The following is a 22,621-nucleotide window of genomic DNA, read 5'->3' on the forward strand; positions in this document are numbered from 1 at the left end:
CTCCAATATTCCTTACCTCAAGACCAGGGGGAATCATCATTTCTGGTGAGATCATAAACTGGCACAATCTTTGTCAAGGGCACTATGATAGCATCTAATAAAATTCTAACTGTGTGCAGTCTTTAAAACTAACAAGATCACTTTTAGGAATTTATGCTACAGGTATACTGGCACTTGTGCAAAATTATTACTATAAATTATATTTGTTTCTGTCTTTTTTGTGAAAGCAATGGATTAGAAATGTCAGAAAAGGTCAACATTTGGGGACTGGAATGATAGTACTGTGGGTAGGACACTTGCCTTGCGTGTGGTTGACCAGGGTTCAATCCTCAGCACCCCATATGGTCCCCTGAGTCCACCAGGAGTGATTCCTGACTGCAGAGTCCCAGGCTAAGTCCTGAGTGCTGCCAGATGTGGTCCCAGAAAAACAGAAAAGAAATGGCTAAGACTTTGGAGTTGGTTCAATAACACAGAATGTCTCTATAATACATTTTTTAAAAGCGCTGCTAAAAACACTTTTAAATAGACTTGGAATGTAATCCAAAATAGATGACTGAGTGAAAAATATAAACCAATGAGATGCGGAACAGTGCACATCTTAGCTGCCATTAAAATAATATGTGTGTGTATTTATAGAATAGTTACAAACTGCACATAAAAGTCTGGTAACATTAGCGTATATATGGAGATACACCAACAGTATCTATGGTAAACAATGATAGAGATGGCAGATTTCTCCATGCTTCTGGAATTATATGGTTCATGCATGCATTACATCATCAGCATTCTTCAACCACTGGTCCATGGACTGGTTCGGGTCTGCAGGTTTAGAAAGGTTAATAGCCGCTCAGTTCTCCCTGGATCTAACTGTTGGTCTGTTAACTTTCATATAGTAGGAAAAGTGCTGCTATGCAGGTATGAAAAGATTGAAGAATGCTGCATTATATAATCAAAACAAAATTTTAAAAATAACGACGAAGTCATTTACAAGGACTTTGAGAACTAGAATAGGTTTCCCTTATTTTCCACTTTCTTGCTAGTTTTAGAAAATTGCCAATTTGACATTTCCATTAAGAAAATTAACCAGTTCACACAAATCATTGTCCATTTAGTTTTTTGTTGTTGTTGTTGTCAGATTCTAATGTGCAGATTTCCTAGGAACGGGTCAAAATGGTATTTTCTTTGACTTACAGTCTGAAATGGGTTGTTACTTTTCAAAAGTTGATTTCATCTGACATTGGTAAACACTTGAATTGCTGGTAGGTCATCTGTGCCCTAATTAATACTAATTGATCTCTTGAACGACAAGATTATTAATTAGTTTAATTACTCATCACAAAATCAGAACATTGGAGGTTTGGAGTCTGGGCTAGAGGGTGGGTCTCGAGTGGAACAGAAGCTCCTCTGTTGAATTCAGTGTCTTTTATCTCTGTATATTTTGATATTGGGTTCATTTCTCTAAATCTGTTTTAGGAAGCTTTAGTTGAAAAAAAAATGCATGCTTGTGCAAATTTAATCTGTGGGAAAACAGGAGAGTCACACCGTAACTGCTGGTTGCTATCATGAAGTATGTAATTGGTTTGATAACAAGAAAAAAAATGGCTTTTAGTGAAACGCCTAAGGAAATATGTTTGTATTCTCTCCAAGTGGAAGGCGTAACCTTCTACTCTTTGTTAAGCCTCATTTACCCCTCTCAAAAACAACAAGCAGTCCTCAGCCTTTTTTTTCCTTTTGCACCCGACCCCCTCCCCACAATCTTTTCCCCCCAAAACAATTTTTTTCTTCTATTTTATTTTACGGGCTGGAGCGATAGCATAGCAGGTAGGGCATTTGCCTTGCATTCAACCGACCCTGATTCGATTCCTCCATCCCTCTCGGAGAGCCAGCAAGCTACCAAGAGTAACCCGCCCACATGGCAAAGACTGGCAAGCTACCTGTGGCATATTAGATATGCCAAAAACAGTAACAACAGGTCTCACAATGAAAAAGTGACTTATGTCCACTCGAGCAAATCAATGGGCAACGGGATGACAGTGAGACAGTGATACAGTGATTTTATTTTATGGTAACTTCTTTTATTTTGGTGCAAAGGGAAAACTCCTGGCTTGGTGCTCAGGGGTAACTCCAGAGATTCACAGAGGCAGTGTGTGCTGGGGATCAATCAAATCAGAGCTGCTTGTGTGCAATGCATGCACTCGACCCATTGACCTATCTGTCCCTTCAGAGTAATTTTTGTAGTATTTTAGATAAAAACTTGGATCTTTGACAGGATCAAGTTGTAGCAAATGCTTGGCTCTGGATTACATGACTGAGGTTACCAAGTGAGGATGTGTGTGGTGGGGGCAGGAGGGAATGAAGAGGTCAACTGGAAGTGACATAAAGGTATTGGAAGAAGGTCTTGGCTTCTCTGCCTGTGGGAGTGGGGTGACACATCAAGCCATAAATAATGTTAACGTTATTGTAATTATATTACCTAAATTATAATTGTTAATAATTTTTTTTTGCTTTTTGGGTCACACCCGGAAGTGCACAGGGGTCACTCCTGGCTCTGCACTAAAGAATTACCCCTGGTGGTGCTCAGGGGACCATATGGGATGCTGGGAATTGAACCCGGGTCTGTCGTGAGCAAGGCAAACAGTCTACCCACTGTGCTATCACTCCAGCTTCTATATTGTTAATACTTTTTAATTTAAAAAACAAAATTCAAATATTTCTTTGAAATCTAAATTTATGCTTTGGGTAGCCTGAGGAGGGAGTGTGGGAGAGGGTGATGGGAGGGAAACTGGCAACATTGTGCTGGGAAATGTATCTGGTGGAGGGATGGATGTTGGAACATTGTATGACTAAAAGCTAATCATGAACAGTATTGCAAGGATCTATCTCACAGTGATTCCATTAAAAATGAAAAGAAAAATTTATGTTTTGAGTAGCAATTTTTTTTTCTATAGTGTCCTCTCAATGATGCTTATGTTGATGCTTATTGGTTTATAGTAAAAGCTGGAGGAATGAGAATTTCCAAAAAGCAAGAAATTGGCATCTTGGAGAAGCAAAGCAAAAAGCCTGGATTAGAGAAAACGAGGTAGGAACTGCTTCATTCCTTCTCTTTCATTACCTTACGTTCATAGTGACTCTGCTTCCAGAAACCCAAAGTATCTCTGTGTTTTAGGACAAACCGAGGCTCCTTATGCATCTGTTCAGATTACATTTTAAGCTTTCTTCCCAATTTCTGAAGAGGATTTTTTTTTTAAGGCAATCTGAAGAGAGACCAGTGGGTAGGGCGTTTGCTTTGCACACGGCCCACCCAGGTTTGATTCCTCCGTCCCTCTCGGAGAGCCTGGTAAGCTACTGAGAGTATCCCGCCCATGCGGCAGAGCCTGGCAAGCTACCCATGGCATTTTTGATGTGCCAAAAACAGTAACAACAAGTCTCGCAATGGAGACATTACTGGTGCCTGCTCGAGCAAATAGATGAACAATGAGATGACAGTACTACAGTGCTACAGTGCTTTTTTCCCCCCCCCTTCTTAGGTCACACCCGGCGATGCACAGGGGTTACTCCTGGCTCATGCACTCAGGAATTACTCCTGGCTGTGCTCGGGGACCATATGGGATGCCGGAAATCGAATCTGGGTCAGCCGTGTGCAGAGCAAAAACGCTACCCGCTGTGCTATCGCTCCAGCCCCAAGAGGATTCTTTTTTGAAGATATTTTTTCCATTTATAATTGTACTCAAATCAGGGGACGGCTCAAAGGACTGTAGCACATTGGCTTTATGTGTGAAGCCCCACGCTCCATTTCTCATATCATTTGATACCTTGAACACTGCCAGGAAGGGGAAGGGAAATCGAATGGGAGAGGAAGAAACAAACCTATTTTTCTCTGTAGTTGTTTCTACTAGAAAATAGTAATCGAGTAAGGAACTCAAAGACCTAAAGTCCCTGAGGAGTGTGTTTGTTGGGGGTGGGGATTGCCTCATTATTTGCCTTCTGACACTACATCAAAGACAGAGCAGGAACTCAGTGTATGATATGAATTTTTTTTTTCAATGCGAACTGATCCATTTTGCAAGCATGAAGCCTGTTCTCTTACTAGAAACTGACAGAGGTATCCACCCTTTCTTTTCTGGTGCTGGTTCCCTGGCCTGGACCAAAATCACCTGGAAGTTACTTTTGATTGACAGCAGCCAGAGGGCAAGTCATTCATTTCTCTCCCAAGATGTGACCATACTGTTCATTCTAATATGAATGCAACAGTACAGGAGTTGCCTCCTGACTAAGAACGCAGTGCAGTCAGAGACCCTGACGCTGAAGCTTCATTAGCTTTGCCATAAACTCACCCTGTGCTGTTCCCAGCTGCTGTGCGAGTGAGTACATGTGGGATAGGAGTTTCCAGTTTTGATGGACAAATATCTCTGCTTGTGTGTTCTTGGAGAATAGCTTTTGAAAACTACATCCTAAGGGCTGGAGTGAGAGTACAGCAGGTAGGGCATTTGCTTTGCACGCGGCAGACCTGGGTTTGATTCCCAGCATCCCATATAGTCCCCGAGCACCGCCAGCAGTAATTCCTATTCCTGAGTGAAAAGCCAGGAGTAACTCCTGTGCAACCCAAAAAGAAAAGAAAAAGAAAAGAAAAGAAAAGAAAAGAAAAGAAAAGAAAAGAAAAGAAAAGAAAAGAAAAGATACATCCTAGAAAATAAATTTCTAAGCACATCAATCAGTCCATTTCTTAATAACTTCTACTCACCAACATAAAGCACCAAGAAAAAATAAATGCACTATGCAGAGTACAGAATCTCCTTTAAGAAGTTGTAATGCAGGTTCAGCTCTGATGGAAGCCCTTCTTCAAAACAGGTAGGCCTGAGAAGCAGCAGCCTGATGTACACAAAAAACACATGTTTGAGGAAGGGGGATGTGATTAAAAAGTGGAAAGTATATACAATGTGACTCATTTTATAATTTACAAGAACAACCCAAGCTGATCTATAGGGTTGTAAATCAGGTTAGTGGTTGTCCTTAAGGAGCAGGTGGTTTGACTAGTATTTGAAGTTGGTTCACTCTTCATTGACTGTGTGTGCACTTTGCCATATGAATAGTATGCTTGAATGAAATATAGTGATATTACCAATAATTTCATCTACAAAGCATGGACATACAGAGGCAGGATTTCCCCTTCTAGATGTCACCATAGTGACAGCTTAAATGCCAAGTAGTTGGTTCACTGTATGAATCCTTGAACCAATGTGTAGTGGGAAAATTTTCATATCCTACACGTTTGTCTTTTCACAGTGCTATTGCAAATGTTGCCAAAATACAGTCAGTGGATGCCTTCAGTGACACACTGGAGAAGGTGAGTCATGAGTAGGACCCATCATGTGAAGCTCTGTGATGGTATTTTTCCCAACAGGTCTGAGTGTGCATATGCATGTGTCTGCACTCAAAGCTCTCACTCTAAGGAACAGAAAGGCAATGTTGGTGAAAAAAGCTGCTGTCTTCTATTTTATAAATCATTTTAGAAAACAAGAGAGAAAATGAAACAAGAATCATGACTCCATATTGGCAAACCTTGCCATCTCAAATATTCCTCAGAAACATTGGTGTGTTTTGATTAAAAAGGCAGCCTGTGCTTTTTTGGGAACTCTGCAGTCTTTGAACTTCTTCCCACCACTGCATTCCCATAAAGAAATACTTGATTTGAGGTGAAATGGCATGGTGGAGTGTTGTGTGTTTGCAGCTGGAGGTAAGCTGGACACTGACTGCATTTTTCCAATAAAGTCTGTGTACAAAGGTCATTGACCATTGCTATTTTTATTTCTTTATCTTAAATCTCTATTGAGTAGCTCAAGAGACTGAGAAGATTCTTGTCAAACAGACAGTAATGTGATGTTAGATTCCGTAGTGTTTTTCAGTTATGTAGGTGAGTTGAGTAGTAGTAGTCTTTATTCTGTTCTAGAGGGCAGAAATAATTGCATCCAATAAATAAAGAACCACTTTTTCTGCTGCTCTCATGTTGATTGAAAGGACAGGACTTGGCATTCCTTTGTAAAAGGAAAAACTTGCTGTTAATACCTAGACTGGGAATCTAAAAATATTATAGTAGCAAGTAAGAAGCTAGATAGACCTCAGGGTCTTCCATTTAGTGCTGATTCTCCTACATACTTTGTATGACCTTGAGCAAATTACTTTTCTTGTGTCCCTGATTCATCCTTTATAAAATGGAGATAAGGAAGAGCATGTACTTCAGATGGTTGTTCTATGAAGTAAATGACTTCACACACTTGAAGCTCTTGGAACAGTGCCTGGCACAAAGTAACCCATTTGCTCTCTCTATTCAGGTTAAGAGCTTTGATTTTATGGCAGTGAAATGAGAAGTTATGTCTGAAGTCCACCGTGTGTTACAAGGCAGATAGTACTGAGCCAACATTTTTATTGCAGGTCTAGCTACAGAGATGTTCTACTGTGGGAAGTGGGGGGTTGGGAGCGGGGGAGTTCAGTGGGGCACTTGGTTTTCTAGTCAGGTGTGTTTGAGGTGAGGTATAAAGTGACTCTACCTTCTCAGCTTTAGAAGAAGAGCCAAAATATCTGATGTCCAATAGGGGACCACCATGTGCCCCCTGCATGTCACATTCTCTCACTTCTGCTCATTCACTAAAAATCTCTTCCTGAAGGACAAGAAAATGCCCACATTAATAAGTGGAAGTGAATGAAACAGACACTAATCCGAAAATATATGATAACCCAAAATAATTCACTAATTTTTCCTTTTCAACTTTTACTTCACTGTCACTGTCTCGAGCGGGCACCAGTAACGTCTCCATTGTGAGACTTCTTGTTACTGTTTTTGGCATATCGAATATGCCATGGGTAGCTTGCCAGGCTCTGCCGTGCAGGCAAGATACTGTTGGTAGCTTGCCAGGCTCTCTGAGAGGGGCGGGGGAATCGAATCCGGGTTGGCTGCATGCAAAACAAACACCCTACTGTGCTATCGCTCCAGCCCGAACTTTTACTTAGGCATTATATTTACAATACTGTTAACAATAAAGTTTCAGGTAGACAATATTCCAACTTCAAATCTACCACCTGGGTAGGTTTGAGCGATAGTACAGTGAGTAGCACATTTGCCTTGCACATGGCCAACCCGGGTTCGATTCCCAGCATCCCCTATGGTCCCCCAAGCACCACCAGGAGTAATTCCTGAGTGCATGAGCTAGGAGTAACCCCTGTGCATAGCCAGTTGTGAACTCCCCCCAAAAAACACAAAAAACCTACCATCCATGTTAGCATCCCTTCACCAATATCTCAAAGGCCCTTCCCATCACTCCCACTGATGTGTAAAGTGTGTTTTAAAATCTTGCTATAGTTTGGATCACATGTTTACAATAATGTTCATGTTTGTAATTTTGCTGTACTCAGTTACCTCACCAAGACTGAAGTGCCTGATATCCTTGACTATTGTTCTTATGTTACATCCAGTCCATCTCATCACCCCCCCCACACACACACACTAAAATGACTGTCTCAGACTATAATCAAAGGCCAAAGGTTTGTCAGCATTTGATACCTTCCATTTCCTTATCTTGTTACTTTATTTCATGGATGAGTGAGACCATCCAGTATTTGTCCTTCTTTCTGAATGATTTTGCTTACCATGGTACCTTCCTGTTCAATCTACATTGTGGCAAACTGCATGGTTTTATCTTTCCTAATGGCTGCCTCGATTCCATTGTATATCTATAGCACAACTTTTTTTCCTCATCTTTATTAAGGTTTTGTGATTTACAAAACTGTTAGAATAGTTTCATACATACATGGTTCTAACTCCATGACCACCTGAGTTCCATTTTCCCTCCACCAATATCCCAATACCCCTCCAATCCATACACCACCCCTCCCTTGACAGATAAAGTCAATTCAGTAGACAAACTCTTGAGTCTTGATGTCTTTGGCCATTTGTTTTTCCCTCACTGTGTTTCTTTATATCCCACATATGAGACAGATCTTTACTTGTTTGTGAAGCTGGTGACAATTATACGAGATACTTATAGTATTTCACATAAATATATGAATAAAGCTATGCTCCTAAAGCTTCACAAAGTTACAAGTCAATAGTAAGCTGACAATTTTTTTAAATGTATCTTTTTTACAGATACACAAATTAACAGATAAATAATTCTGTGATAATACATTTTTAATATATTATAAAATAGATAAATGTATCACATAAAATAGATAAATCCAACAAATATAAAATTTAGGAAGACTGAAGAAAGAAGAATATTCTTTTTGCTTATTTTTTATTGAGCCGCAGTGAGAGATGCAGTTACAAATATTTTTATGATTGGGTTTCAGTCATCTAATGTTCCAACACCTGTCCCAGTGCACATTTCCCACCACCAGTGTCCCCAGTTTTCCTCCCACTGCCTCTCCCCTGCCTACCACTATGTGCCACTATGGCACTTCTCTTTCTCTGTCTCTGTCTCTCTCTGTCTCTATGTCTCTGTCTGTCTGTCTGTCTGTCTCTTTCTCTCTCTTTTTCTCTCTCTCTGTCGCTCTCTCCCATCACTCTTTCTTTCCTTTTCGACGTTATGGTTTACAATACAGATACTGAAAGGTTATCATGTATATCCCCTTACCTACTTTCAACACTTAGTTCTTGTCCAAAGTGATCATTTCTATCTCTTACTGTCCCTTCTGTATCCTAAATGCCCTTTTCCCCACACACACTTGTGTGTGTGACTATTGACCAGTCCTCCTGGCCCTTTTTCTTCCTGGTCTTGGATATTAGTTAAGAGGAGGATTTTTAAGAGGAAAATCTGAACAGACCTATGAAAGCATAAAAGTGTGTTTTCTCCTAAAAAGATAATATTGATTTTATTAGAAAATATTTTATGTTAGAAAATATAATAGATCATGTTGTTTAAGTATCCGTACTAATAAACCAAAGAAAAAATTGATCTAAACCTAAAACAACTGAATAGACATGAAAAGAGCATTCAAAATAAAACATCAGTTCATTATTTTAAAAGTATAAATCCCTTAACAAGCTAGAAATAAAAGGACTTTTCTTAATCTAGTAGAGGGTAACCAAAAGTGTCAAGAGTGCCATACTCAGTGGTGGAGTATCGAGCAGTTTGTCTTGTCTTTAATAAGACAAAAATAAGATCATTTAATGCATCTTTCAAAACTGGTTTCAAGGCTGTATCCTTCCTGAATCATTGCTTGTCCATGTAGCTTTTCCATCCTTCTTTCAAACCTGAACCATAGTCTAGCTGAACAGAGTAGTGGTGAGTTGATCATTTCATTAGTTTTTTGTTTGTTTGTTTGTTTGTTTGGTGCGTTTTTTAAAAGCTATAGCCACGATTCTCTTCTGACCTGTAGAATCATTTTAGTAGATCTGCCATTATTCTTTTTTTTCCTGATTATAATGAAGAGATAAAAATACCTTTTATTCAGTAGCTATGATGCACCAGAGTTTTGCAAATTTATTTACAATTTTTGCCACAGAAACTTAAATGTAAAGGAATTAATTATTCTCTTTATAAGCAAGTGCATATTGTCTACCTTCTGTTATTCATGATTTAAAAACTAGTAACAAAATAGTAAATAAGATACATACACCTTATACACTTAGTGATTTTATATTGTTAATAGATACAGATAAATATAAAATTTTAATCAATACAAATGATATAAGGGAAAGTCAAAGTAATGCATAAGGAGTAAATGAAGGCATGTATAGATTATGTATTAGAGAGTGGAAGAAGCAGGTTAGATAAAATGACCAGATGACAACTGAGGTGAGATATGAATTGCAGTCAACCCTCAAAGCACAAATAGCATAATATGTAAAGAAAACTTAAAGTATAAAAGCTATGATATAGCGCAGCACTGTTTACAATAGCCAGAATCTGGAAAAAACCCGAATGCCCCAGAACGGATGACTGGTTGAGGAAACTTTGGTACATCTATACAATGGAATACTATGCAGCTGTTAGAAAAAAAGGAGGTCAAGAATTTTGTAGTCAAGTGGATGGGCATGAAAAGTTTCATGCTGAGTGAAATGAGTCAGAAAGAGAGAGACAGACATAGAAAGATTGCACTCATCTATGGTATATAGAATAACAGAGTGGGAGACTAACACCCAAGAACTGTAGAAATAAGTACCAGGAGGTTGACTCCATGGCTTCAAGGCTGGCCTCACATTCCGGGGAAAGGTCAACTCAGAGAAGCGATCACCAACTACATTGTAGTCGAAGGCCATGTGGGGGAAGGGAGTTGCGGGCTGAATGAGGGCTAGAGACTGAGCACAGCGGCCACTCAACACCTTTATTGCAAACCACAACAGCTAATTAGAGAGAGAAAACAGAAGGGAATGCCTTGCCACAGTGGCAGGGTGGGGTGGGGGGGAGATGGGATTGGGGAGGGTGGGAGGGACACTGGGTTTACGGGTGGTGGAGAATGGGTACTGGTGAAGGGATGGGTTCCCAAACTTTGTATGAGGGAAGTATAAGCACAAAAGTGTATAAATCTGTAACTGTACCCTCACGGTGATTCTCTAATTAAAAATAAATAAATTTAAAATAAAAAAAAAAAACTATGATATAGAAAGAGAACTGCTGTGTTCACGCAATAGGGTGTAAATGGCCAAGGTGGTGAGGTACAAAACAGAAAGTGATCTGCCATTATTCTTATGGGAGTTTCTTTGTATGTAAGTTTCTTCTTTGATCTTGCTGCTTTCAATATTATTTTTGCCTTTGGCTTTTGCTGTTCTGATTATAATGTGTCTTGGATTATATATAATTGTATTTATTTTTTTCTGGGACGCTTCTGGCCTTTTGGATCTAGGTGTATGCCCTTAGCTCTGGGAAATTCTTATCCATGGTTTCTTTACTAGTAGTTCTTTGTCAAATTCGCCTTCCTGTTCCTCAAGAAGAGTAACTCATCGTATTCCGTCTTCCTCTTTACTTCATCCCACATTTCTCTGGTGTTCTGTTCATTTCCTTCCATACTTTTATTTTCCTTGTTCTGTTGTTTTCTAGAGGTCTCCTACATCTCATCTTGGAGCTGGTAGATTTTTCCCTCAGCTGCTGTTACTTTGTTGCTGAAATGATCTGACTTTTTTTTATTTCATGCTTCAGTTTTCTACTCTTCAGTTCTGTCACATGATTATAGTTTTCTCATTTCCACTCTAATATATTATTGTGCTTTACCAACAACCTGCACCATTGTTTATTTGAGCTTATCAACATCCTCATCATGGTGTCTCTGTACTCATTTTTTTTTTTGATTGATACTGGTAGAGTCTCCTGTGTTATTATGGTCACTCTTTGAGCTTGGTGGGCCTCTATACATCCTCATTATAGCTGCTTTCCTCTGAGAGTGTATCTTTAGAGTTAACCCCATGGGAGCTTTATAAGGGATTAGACTGAGTATTCCTCTTCTCCTTCCCTACTGGTCTTCTCCCAGTGACATCAGGTATAAATGTTTGCACTACAAAATGTGATAAAATGTCAAGGAAAGGATAACCTGTGGCAGAAAGACCCACCATGCTTCTTAAAAATAGATCTGTTGAGATGAGTGATTGTCAAAAGTGAGAGGAAGAGTTAACCCCAAGGTGACAAAAGGAATTTGAGGAGAAAATGGAAGAATTCATATCAAGATCTTGATTATGATCGTGGTTACAAACTGGATGCATTTGTGAAAAGACATGAAACTCAAAAAAAAAATTTTAAAAGGGTATATTTTGGCTTGGGGGATAATTAGAGCCCATGCTTTGCATGCAAGAGCTCAGGATTCAATCCTGGCACCACATGGTCTCCCAGACACCATCTGTTGCCTCCAAAACAAGGGCAATAATATTCTAGTGTAGATATATCATACATTAATTTATTTTTAAAATTTTTTTAATTTTAGTGAATCATCATGAGATAGTTACAGACTTACAAATTTTTGTGATTACATTTCAATCAAACAATGTTTGAGTACCCATCCCTCTACCTGTGCCCATTCTCCACCACCAATGTTCTCAGTGTCCCTTCCACCACCCACACCCCTTCTACCCCCTGCCTCTGTGGCAGACACATTTTTTCTTACTCTCTCTCTCCTTTTGGTTATTATGGTTTGCAACACAGCCATCACGTGGGAAATAACTTGAAATTTTCCCTTCCCACTGTAGTCCTCCTGCTTCAGAGACCTTTACCTCTCCAGCTAGTGCTACCTCTTCCAGGCCTTATTAAGTAAAGAATTCTATTTCCTAGTGACAGATACATTATAATACTATTCCTGCAGAAAAATGAGTTATATAACCCTAGAAAGTTCTCTAATTCAAAATCTGGGAGACCTCACCTGGAAACAAGTCCCCTCCTTACTATTTAGAGGTTGTATGATGTTTTTGAAGTCATGTACCTCCTCCAAGATTTAGGAGTTGCTTGTTCATTTATTAATTTTTTTTTCAAAGCAGGGAGTGAGAGAGTGATACTGCCAGCCATATTAATTCTCTGGACAGCTATGGAAGTTAAATTGGCAATCATTATGAAATTTCTCAAAACATTAAAGTAGCCAGTTAAAACATTAGTAACAGGGTTAGGTTATGGTGTGTGTGTGTGTGTGTGTGTGTGTGTGTGCGCGCGCGCGCGCGTGTGTGTGTGTGTGTGTGTGTGTGTGTGTGTGTGTGTGTGTGTGTGTACTGGGAGGAGGGGAAGTGAGGGTCAAGGGTAGCTTGTGGGACCCTTGTTAAAGTTAGGGCCACACTTCAAGTTGCTAGATGTGTCATCACTGCCAAATTTAGTGAGATGTTTGTGAAACAGGATCCTGAGGGAGAGGAAAAGATCAAAAGCATCTGCAGATCTAAAAAGGGTTCTCTGGTTCTGCAGATTAGCATCACTGTAGGAGTATCCTTGAATTTCATTGACTCCAGCTGAATGTTTGTTTTAAGCACTTTGCTTAAGGGGGTGTGGAAATCTGAAAGCCAACATTGGAGTTGGAAGTTAACAACCTTGAAAGATGAATGGAAGGGCTGTCAGTCTGCTAATACCCTCTCACTTTAGGCTCTAAAACAAACATGCTGCTGCTTTTCTTGCATCTAGAATTTCTTTCTCGGCTTCAATCATGAAGACTTTTATCCTATGTTCTTTGCCTTTTTTTTCCCCCTGAAACTAAAGATACAGCTCCTGAGGTCTCCCAAGATGAAAGTAAATTCGCAGTGGAGTTCCTATTGATCTGTTTTTCAGGTTCAGAGTGTTAGCCCTTCTGTGATAAAGCCATAATAAGGCAGAATCCATATATATATATATATATATATATATACATATATATGTATATATATGTGTGTGTATGTATATATATTGGCCCTGAATTCTTTCTATTGTGGGGATAGCCTAGATTATCTTGCACTAATGAATCAGACAAGAAACACTGTCTTGTTTTACAACCACAGTCATTTTACAGACTACTAGTGAAAAATCCAAAGCTTCTTTCATGGTGGCGAGATTGTAAAGCCCGGCTAGTTGTAGTTTGTACTCTGAAAGCTACTTCCACTTCTGACTCAGACTTAAAAGTCAAATCTTTTTATCACCCTAGATCGAGACTCTGCCATGAAGAATCAGAGTATTTTGGGGTTCACTATTTTATTTACAACTTCATCAATATGGATGGAAACCTATAGATACTCTACCTACAAACCCTTCCATGTTAAGTTGTTTTTTTTTTTTTTAGAGGAAGTGGGGCATGTAAATATAAGAAAGAGAAACTGACTCTAGTATTTTCAAGAGTTCCTTTAAAACAGTCCTCTGAGCACCACCAGGCAAGCACTGCACCCCAGGTGTCTCTGCTCTGCAAGACGCAAGCAACATGATGTCCTCAGGCCCTTGCATTAAACCACCAGTTCATTAGCCGATAGTTGCTGGTGGAGCCCAGGAGACACCTAGAGTGCATGATTTGCATGTTGAAAGCCCAGATTCAGTCCCTCTAACACCATGGGAAGGAACCACTATCCTGGTCCCCCTGTACACTGCCAGGTATAGCAAAAAAATGAAAACAACAATCTACTATTGCCCACCCCTACCACCTGTAAATATGTAGCTTACTAATCAAGGGCACTTTCTCCAGTGCCATATTTTTGTTGGAATTTTTCCACTTCTCAATTCTATTAATTTCCTTTTTCTCCCCTAAACTTTTCTAGACCAGGCTAGAATGGCTAACATAGCCCAGGCACCAACTTATTTTATATGCATTTTAATCTGTCCTTGTCTCTTGAGATGCAGTTGAGAAGAGTTTTTAGGACATGAGTTAAATGCCTTTACTAAAATCTCTAATCCCCAGAAATAGAGAGATAGCATAGGAATTAAGGTATTTTCCTTGTACATGGCTTGTATAATCCTGGGCACACCATATGGTCCCCTGAGCACCACAGGAGTGATCCCAGGAGTAAGCCCTAAATAAATAATAGTCCCCAGGCCAGATAAATAATACAAAAATTAAGGTGTTTGCCTTGTGGGGGCTGATTGGGGTTCAATCATGGCACCAAATATGGTTCCTCAAGCACTCCCAGGGGGTAACACCTGAGCTCAGAGCTAGGAGTAGCCCCTGAGCATTTCAGGTGTATCCTCCCAAAGAAATGTAACCCTCCACCCTTTTGTATTATTGGGTAGAGTGCTGTTACAAACAATATGGCAGCTCCTAAAAATAAACATAGAACCACTATATGATCTTGCATTCCTGCTTCTGTGTATCTACACAAAAGAATAAAATGAATGGACTCAAACACTTGTTTGTATACAAGCGTCCATCTGAGTTCATAGAACTGTTCTTACATCAAATGGAAGCAATCCAGTTTGTCCATCAGCATATGGGAGAATAAACAAAATGTAATATATGCTCCTTCCATGGAATATAATCCAGCCTTGTAACAGAAGAAACTCTGATACATACTGCTTGAACTTGAACACTAACAATATTAAGCTAACGAAATGAAGAAGAGACTAAAGAACATATGCTGCCTGAGTCTACTTATTTTAGCTATTTGGAGTAGTCAGAAACAAAACACCAACATCACAGGTAGAATACTCACTGTGAGATGCTAGGAGGAGGGTAGAATGAAGAGCTTGTATTTAATGTGCAAAGATTTTCATTTGGGATGATTAAAAAGTTCTGGAGACAGATGGTAAAGGTCATTGAATAGCAGTATAAATATTCTCAGTGCCACAAAACAACTCTCAAAATGGTGAAAATGATACATTTTGTGTTTGTAGATTTACCACAATTTGTTTAATGTCCAGAAAAGGAGCTCCCTAAATTGTAAAGCTAATATTAGCAATGATCAAATAGTGAGTTTATGGCAAATTAAGCAATCAACATTTCTTTTACATTTTTTTAAATTTTTGCTTTTTTGGGTCACACTCAGCGATGCTCAGTGGTTACTCCTAGCTCTGCACTCAGGAATTACTCCTGGCGGTGCTCGGGGGACCATATGGGATGCTGGGAATCAAACTCGGGTCGGCCACGTGCAAGGCAAAAGCCCTACCCGCTGTACTATTGCTCCAGCCCAAGCAATCAGCATTTCCTAGCACAGTTTTCCTTTCCTCTTCCTTCTCCCACCTCTGTCCATGTCTTCTCTCACACCTTAACAACTATCTATATTGTGACTTTCTCCCTTCAGTCCTCAACTTGCCATCTTGCCCTATCTCCCCTTGGCTAATTGCCCGGATTTCTGTCATATCACAGTTACTTCTTCATTTCCTTTCTCATGCCCCTTTACCTTATATTTGACTTTAATTAACTTGCAAAATTGTACTTTCCACTTGTACTCTCAAGCATGACTCAGAGCTAACCTGAAATAATCCATCTGTTTCAGATGACACTAAAGACAGTCTGGAAGCAAACTACAGAAATCAGCAACTGCTTAAATTTCCTACTGGTTCCAATGTTAAAAGAAAAACAAAAAGAGAAAAAAGTGAAAAACTCTCTGCCCTTACCATATTATAAAACCCACACCGCATAGCCAAATGACAATTGATGTAACAACAAAATTCCCAGTTTTTTCTTATAGATTCTAAAGCAATGTTTCTGAACAATAGCTCAATCCAATTTCTTCATTCTGCTAGAATGATGACAACAGAGACCATCCTGTGTTTAATTATTATATAATTTGTACTTGCCTATGGTAAAAGAAAAATATTAGGAAGTACTGATAAGCAAAGTAAAGAAAAAGAATAGCAATTGCCCGTAATCCTGTCACTAAGAGATAACCAGTATTAACATTTCCAGTGTGTTTAATTTCTTAAAACCAAGAAGAAAGAGTTTCTGGAATCAGGGTTCCCATGAAAGAGAATACTGTGTGCTTCAAGCTCAGCGACATTAGAGAAGAGATATAGGGCACGTATGTTTTCCTGACTTAGAAGAGCCTAACAAACTATAAACAACATGATGTTTGGGGTCAAGAACAAGAACTTTTTATCCTCTCTTTTATTTAATTTCAGTGTCAAAACAAGGGCACCTAAGTTCAGTAGTGAGAAGCTAAGTTCCTAGTGACCTGAATTATCCTTTCCTTGATGGCTATGAAGGTGTCCTTCAGTGTCTTTGCATTTTACTTACAATATTGGAAACTAAGAGAGAAAGAGAGAAAGAAGGAAAGTGCCTGCAATGAGAGAGGCTGGCGGGAGGCCGGGGTGGGGGGGGAGGAGGTTGGCTGAAGGAAAACTAGGGACATTAGTGGAAAATGTACACTGGTGGAAGGATAGGTGTGTAACACTGTATGACTGTATGACTGAAACCAGACCATGAACAGTTTAGTAACTCTGTATCTCCGGGTGATTAAAAAAACAAAACCAAAACTAGAACAGAGTTTCAAGCTCACTGGGTCCAAATTCTTTTACAAGGAAGACTACATATGAAGTGTTTGAAGTGTTTGAAGTGTTGGCTGTCCTTTCATTTTAAGCTGTCCTTAATGTAAACTTCATATAGTCCACTGGGTCTTATGAAAATCCCCTTAATGTCAGAAAGTCTTATTGTGTGTTGTTAACTTCCATTTACCTAAGTTTGTTCCTTCATTGATGTCTCCTGTGGAGGTGGCTAATGAGAACTTTCATTACCTGAAATAGTGTGTTATTCCCAGACTCTCTTCACCTGACTATTTAGATTAAAACACACAAAATGGCCAATAGTAGGCGATTTTTAACTTACACACAGCAGTTTATGCTTCAGTCTAATAAATAACCCCATCTTGTTCTAATTTCTTTCAGAGGCTCTTTATTTCTCATCTTTGGACAATTGGTTCTTCTTGCCTCAAGACTTTCTCCAAGCCTTCTTAGAATATAGTGACTCGTATATGCATACGAATGTGAGAATATTGGCTGAAACTAGAGAACTAATACAGTATAAGTCATCATTCCTACCTGCAAAAGGTTTTCTTCAAAATATATATATGCAGGGGCTGGAGTGATAGCACAGCAGGTAGGGCGTTTGCCTTGCACGCGGCCAACTCGGGTTCGAATCCCAGCATCCCATATGGTCCCCTGAGCACCGCCAGGGGTGATTCCTGAGTGCATGAGCCAGGAGTGACCCCTGTGTATTGCTGGGTGTGACCCAAAAAGCAAAACAAAACAAAACAAAATATATATATATATATGTGCAGCTATATTATTGTATTGAATATAATATAATCTATACTTTAAAAAATGTTAAGAGCTAAAATAATGGGGGAATTACACAGGTCAGTATATACACTCATGGATCCAGAGCGGCAAGCATTATGAGAAAAAGAGATTATGAAAGAAGAAAATGAAACTGTGAAATTACTTATATTGTTTTCTATGCTTCTAATACTTTATGACACCTCAAATCCAGTATGCTTATTTTTTTTCTTTCCTTCTCACCTTTAGCTCAGTCATAAATTTCCAGCAATGGTGCACATGGCACATCAAAAACCCAGACCTGCTCTGGAGAAGGTCATTCCACTGAAAAGAGTCTACATTATTCAGCAGCCTCGAAAATGTTAAGCCGGGATGTAAAACACAGACGTCTGGCCAACTGCCTCTAACATCTGACAGATTAGCAGAAAAGGACCAAAACTTTCCATAGGCCGAGTGCCTTTCTTTGGTAAATAAAACAGCCTTTGTAACTTCTCATTTCATTTTAGATAATAAAAACATCCAAAATTGTAAATCCAATACGTTTTCAGGCCTCACTCTGGTCTGGGTCAGAATGCCATTGATATTAGCAATGTCATTCTTTTGACATAATTGAAGAATCTAGAATGTTTGACTCTACTCTGTGTCCCAGAAAGCTCTCTTCTTGATGTCAACTCTGTGTGATTCCACTCGCATTGCATTCTTTTTGAGGACAAAAATTAGACAACAGCATTCTAAGATATACAGATGTACAAGGGCCAACAGTCTATACAAACATGAAGAGTTATTCTTCCTTATGGTTTGTCTTAAGGTACTCAAGTTTCACTTAGGTAAAATGTCCTTTTCAGTTTTCCACGTAAATACAGTTTGTTCTGAAGATCTGGTGGGTTTTGGAAAAACAAAACAAAAATTAGATTCATCACATTCTCTTCAGGAAAGCAAGCAAATATGTATGCATTGGTGCCACCGTGAATCAGTAAGACAGTTCTTATCACCCCCATTTTGGCTTATTCAAAGTTCACAGTTGGACAATTCTTCCCCAAGAAACAGTAACAAATATTGATGGGAGACCGGCTCAGGGCTTCCCAGACAGAATATATTCTAGAATTGAGGGAGTCATGGTGCTAGAGGCCATTGTGACGGAGGTGTGGAATTTTGTTTTAGTGGGAGGTAGAAAAGAAAGGGTAAGTTGTGGCATAGCTAAATCTCTAGTTCTCTTATCAAGCCCCTCCCACTCACATGCCCTATGCATGTGCACACTTTACATATTCACATAGTAGTAGCCAAAGACACCTTCACAGCGGGAAGTGGCCAATATTTTCTTTTTCACCAACATTTTCTTTCTGCTGAGAGGCTAGCTCTTGATGTTTCCCTACTCTGAGATTAATAGTGCTGTCCAACTAACAGAATTATGCCTCATCAAGAAAGGGCCCAGCACACTGTAGTTTTACAAGTGAAAAACATAACCTACTAGCTCTGAGCTCCTGGAAACCCAAAGATACCTAGTTGAGATCCAGTGGGTATAATGCATTCTGCCTCTCCCCTACATTCTTTGCCTCTTTGGGGAGTAAGAGAATTGTTGAATATAACACTGAGCCTTCAGTCAGTGCCATCATGAAATAAGACAGTCTTATCACTCCCATTTTGACTTATTCAAAGTTAGTACTTGGACAATTCTTCCCCAAGAGACAGTAACAAGTATAAACCAGATGGTGTGTGCTAACTGGAACAATAAACTAAATTAAGAGATTGGGGTTCTTACTACTTTTTGTTTGCGGTGTTAGGAATCAAACCCAGGGCCTCAAGCATGCAAAGCAAGTATTCTACCTTTGAGACATCCTGAACCCACTCCCTAGACCACTTAAACCATACTAAAAATTTTCAACTTTCCTGATCCTGGTTAGATGGGTACTGTAACACTTGATACCTACCTATCTCAGCAGGCTGCTGGAAAGAGGTGAAATGATCTATGAGATTCAGAATAATTTAAAGTCATGAGAGGGGCTAGTATGATAATACAGTGGGTGGGTAGGCTGTTTGCCTTGCATGTAGCCAACCCCTGTACAATCCCTGCCACCCCATGTGGTTCCCCCAAGTGTCACCAGGAGTGATTCCTGAGTGCAGAACCAGGAGTAAACCCTGAGGACCTCTGGGTATAGCCCTAAAACAATAACAATAAAAATTTAAAGAGTCATGAGAATGACTGGATGACTGTTTTAAAATATGCCAGAACTATAGCAAGAGGAAAAAAACTCAGGAAATGTTATCAATGAAGCCTAGGATAGGAAATTCAGGGAGAAAAACTAAAGATTGAATACCAACAGGGAGGAAACAGGGAAAATGATGTGGAAATGGGAGTTGAAATGGAAGTCTGGCTAGATTTGCCTTTCCAGGGAGAGAGAAGGGCCAGCCACCTCCCATTGTTTCTGTCTAGAGAAGAAAGGTACATTACATAGGAAAGTCTCTTGGAGGGACACTGCAGGAAGGACCCTGGCATAAATTTACGTCTATCATTGCAGTCATGTCAACCAGTGTTACTCCACCTCTTTCTGACAGCAACCCTCTTCCCACCTTGTTTTCTTCCTATGGACGCCCTGCCCTACTTGATGGCCCCAGTCGCATTTCTTGCCCCCTCACAGGTATGATTTTGACTTATGACCCCCTTGGAATACCCTGGGGGCCCAAGAGGGGTGGGCCATATGCCCCCAAACCACCACCAACTCCAGATGAAAAACAATAATTCTAATCACCAATGACAGGAGGAAGTTTAATGTGAATTCCAGATCTGAATGAACCTGGAGTTATATTGAAGAACCTACCAGAGAGGACAGAGCTAGTCCACTAAGAGAACTTGGTGGTGTTTGAACCACCCTTTGAACCAAAGAGGTTCTTCCCTCTTGTTCCTGAGGAATAAGCCCTGCGTGGCAGCGTGCGATTCCCTCAGGCAGGTGCCCTCTATGAAATGCTCACGGGCCAAGCAAAACCATGACACTGAAAGAGGAGTGTTTATAGGTACATGGCAGGAAACTGGAAAAGAGTTTTCCTTTGCTCAGTTTAGTTCAGTAGACTCTATGTTGGACCGCAGAGCACAAAGTTGAGGAAGACACTGTCCCTGCCTACCAGGACCTCTTATGTAAGGGAGGAACTGGCCTGCAGACAAGTCAGTATCAGGAGAAAATTTAGAAATTACTTTCTGCAGTGAAGGGCATGCTGGGATGAGGTTATGTCTACCCCCAAAAGAATGCTTTGGTGGTAGAGATAAATTAAGCTTTTTTCTTATATTTTCAAATATACATGACAGTTGAGTCTCATGAAGAATTCCTACCTCTGAAGCACTGTAAAACCGTTGGTTTCATATACAGCAGCCAGTCCCCCACATCCTGTCACTCTTCCCATTTTTCTTTATTATCTTAACACAAATAGCCAATATAGTATCGTATGATTTCACCTAAAAATACTTCAGACAAGTATGCCTTTGTGTTCTCTCTCTCTTTCTCTCTCTCTTTCTCTTACCCTCTCTGTGTGTAAATATAATGGAGCAAAAGTGAATATTTATGTAAACCATCCAAGAATCTTTTACCATAAAAGGGAGAACCAGCATTGCTAACCTAGCCACAGAGCCAGAAATACACAAACACTCTCTCCCTCTAAGAGGGAGAGAGAGAAAAACAGTAGTACCCACAGAAATCACTGCTGTGGAATTTAAGGATTCAGCAAGAGAGGAAACTTTGAAGAAGAGGAAACTCTGGAGAACATAAGGAACTGGAGATAAACAAGAGGCACCCCAAAAACACATTAGAGAAAAATAAGTTCTTGTAGAGAAAACTATTTGTTTTCTCTTTAACTATTTAAATAGAGAAAACTATTTGTCTGAGGCTGGAGAGATTGCTCAATGTGGAGCACATGTTTTGCATGTGGGAAATTCAAGTTCATTCCCTGGCACCATATAATTCACCCCCTTCCCCCCCCCCACATACACCATACCAGCAGCTCTGGAAGCAACACCCAAACAGCATACAAAAAAGAATGGCTAGTTCTAAGTTCACTCAGAAGCTACAATGGGGTTATAAAGGAACAAAAGACAATAAATTAATGGCAGGACAATATGAAAATAGATTTATTCAACAAATAATTATCAGGCTCCTATAGCGTAGTCTTTTTTTTAAAAGCTGGAAACCAGGTCAACAGAGGAGATGATTTGCCTTTGACTCACATTACATTTTAAAAAGAGTGTTTTGATGTCATCTAGGTGTTACTCCCCCCCTTCATATACATCAGGAGCTCAAACTCTCATCCTAGTCCTCCCGAGAGTGTCTGTGCATCTTCAAGGTGGTCACATTATCACACTGATCTTCGATCTCTAACATCTTTGTCCACACCTTAGTGTGTCTGAACTTACGACTCGGCCCTTTTCTGATTTCTTCATTCCAGGACAGGAGAGATGGCTCAAAAGAATGGAGTGCAACATGCTTTGCATATGAGAAACCCAGGTTTGACACCTAGGCAACTCATGGTCCCCTAAGTACTACCAAGACTTATCCCCCAGAAAAATCTACTCTACAGGATGATGAGCTTTACCAAACAGTAACCAGATAACTTTCAGTTGAATATTAGATCCCCTGGTTTGGTGCTATGTCTTCCTTCTACCATTTCCCCCTCCCCAACCAAGGATTTCGCTTGCTGTTCTTATGCACCCTGATCTGTGCAGCGTCCTGCTGGATGCTTCCCCCTTCCCACTCCCACTTCCATTCTTTTCCTTCTGTATTCTAATTTACTTTCAGTTCCAAGACAGCAGTTAGCATTTCTCTTTTCTTGAATCCAGGAAAACCATATCCTTAGATGTTATCTAACCCAAAGTAATCTCCCCTCTTCCAAAGGAAGTCTGACATCTGCTTTCAGGATAACATCCTTCTTGTTTAGTAGGAGGAATGGATGTATGGTTGCCTAATTAGTTAGACTGACAGAGAATGCCATGAAAATCAAAACACCAAAGAAAAAGAAGA

General features: G+C 39.8%; 1 protein-coding gene across 1 annotated transcript in view; it reads left to right on the forward strand.

Moving 5' to 3' along the window:
* The window catches only part of DAPL1 (death associated protein like 1), a 95,731-nt gene extending 77,639 nt beyond the window's left edge, over window positions 1-18,092 (forward strand). Inside the window, exons 2-4 of the mRNA XM_055122944.1 lie at window positions 2,992-3,079; window positions 5,284-5,344; window positions 17,871-18,092. Coding sequence (XP_054978919.1) covers window positions 3,006-3,079; window positions 5,284-5,344; window positions 17,871-17,987 — 252 coding nt within the window. The 5' untranslated portion in view covers window positions 2,992-3,005 and the 3' untranslated portion in view covers window positions 17,988-18,092. The remainder of the gene's footprint in view (window positions 1-2,991; window positions 3,080-5,283; window positions 5,345-17,870) is intronic.
* Window positions 18,093-22,621: the final 4,529 nt, after the last annotated feature.

This window comes from Sorex araneus, chromosome X, assembly GCF_027595985.1.
Source record: "Sorex araneus isolate mSorAra2 chromosome X, mSorAra2.pri, whole genome shotgun sequence".
Classification (NCBI taxonomy): Eukaryota; Metazoa; Chordata; class Mammalia; order Eulipotyphla; family Soricidae; genus Sorex; species Sorex araneus.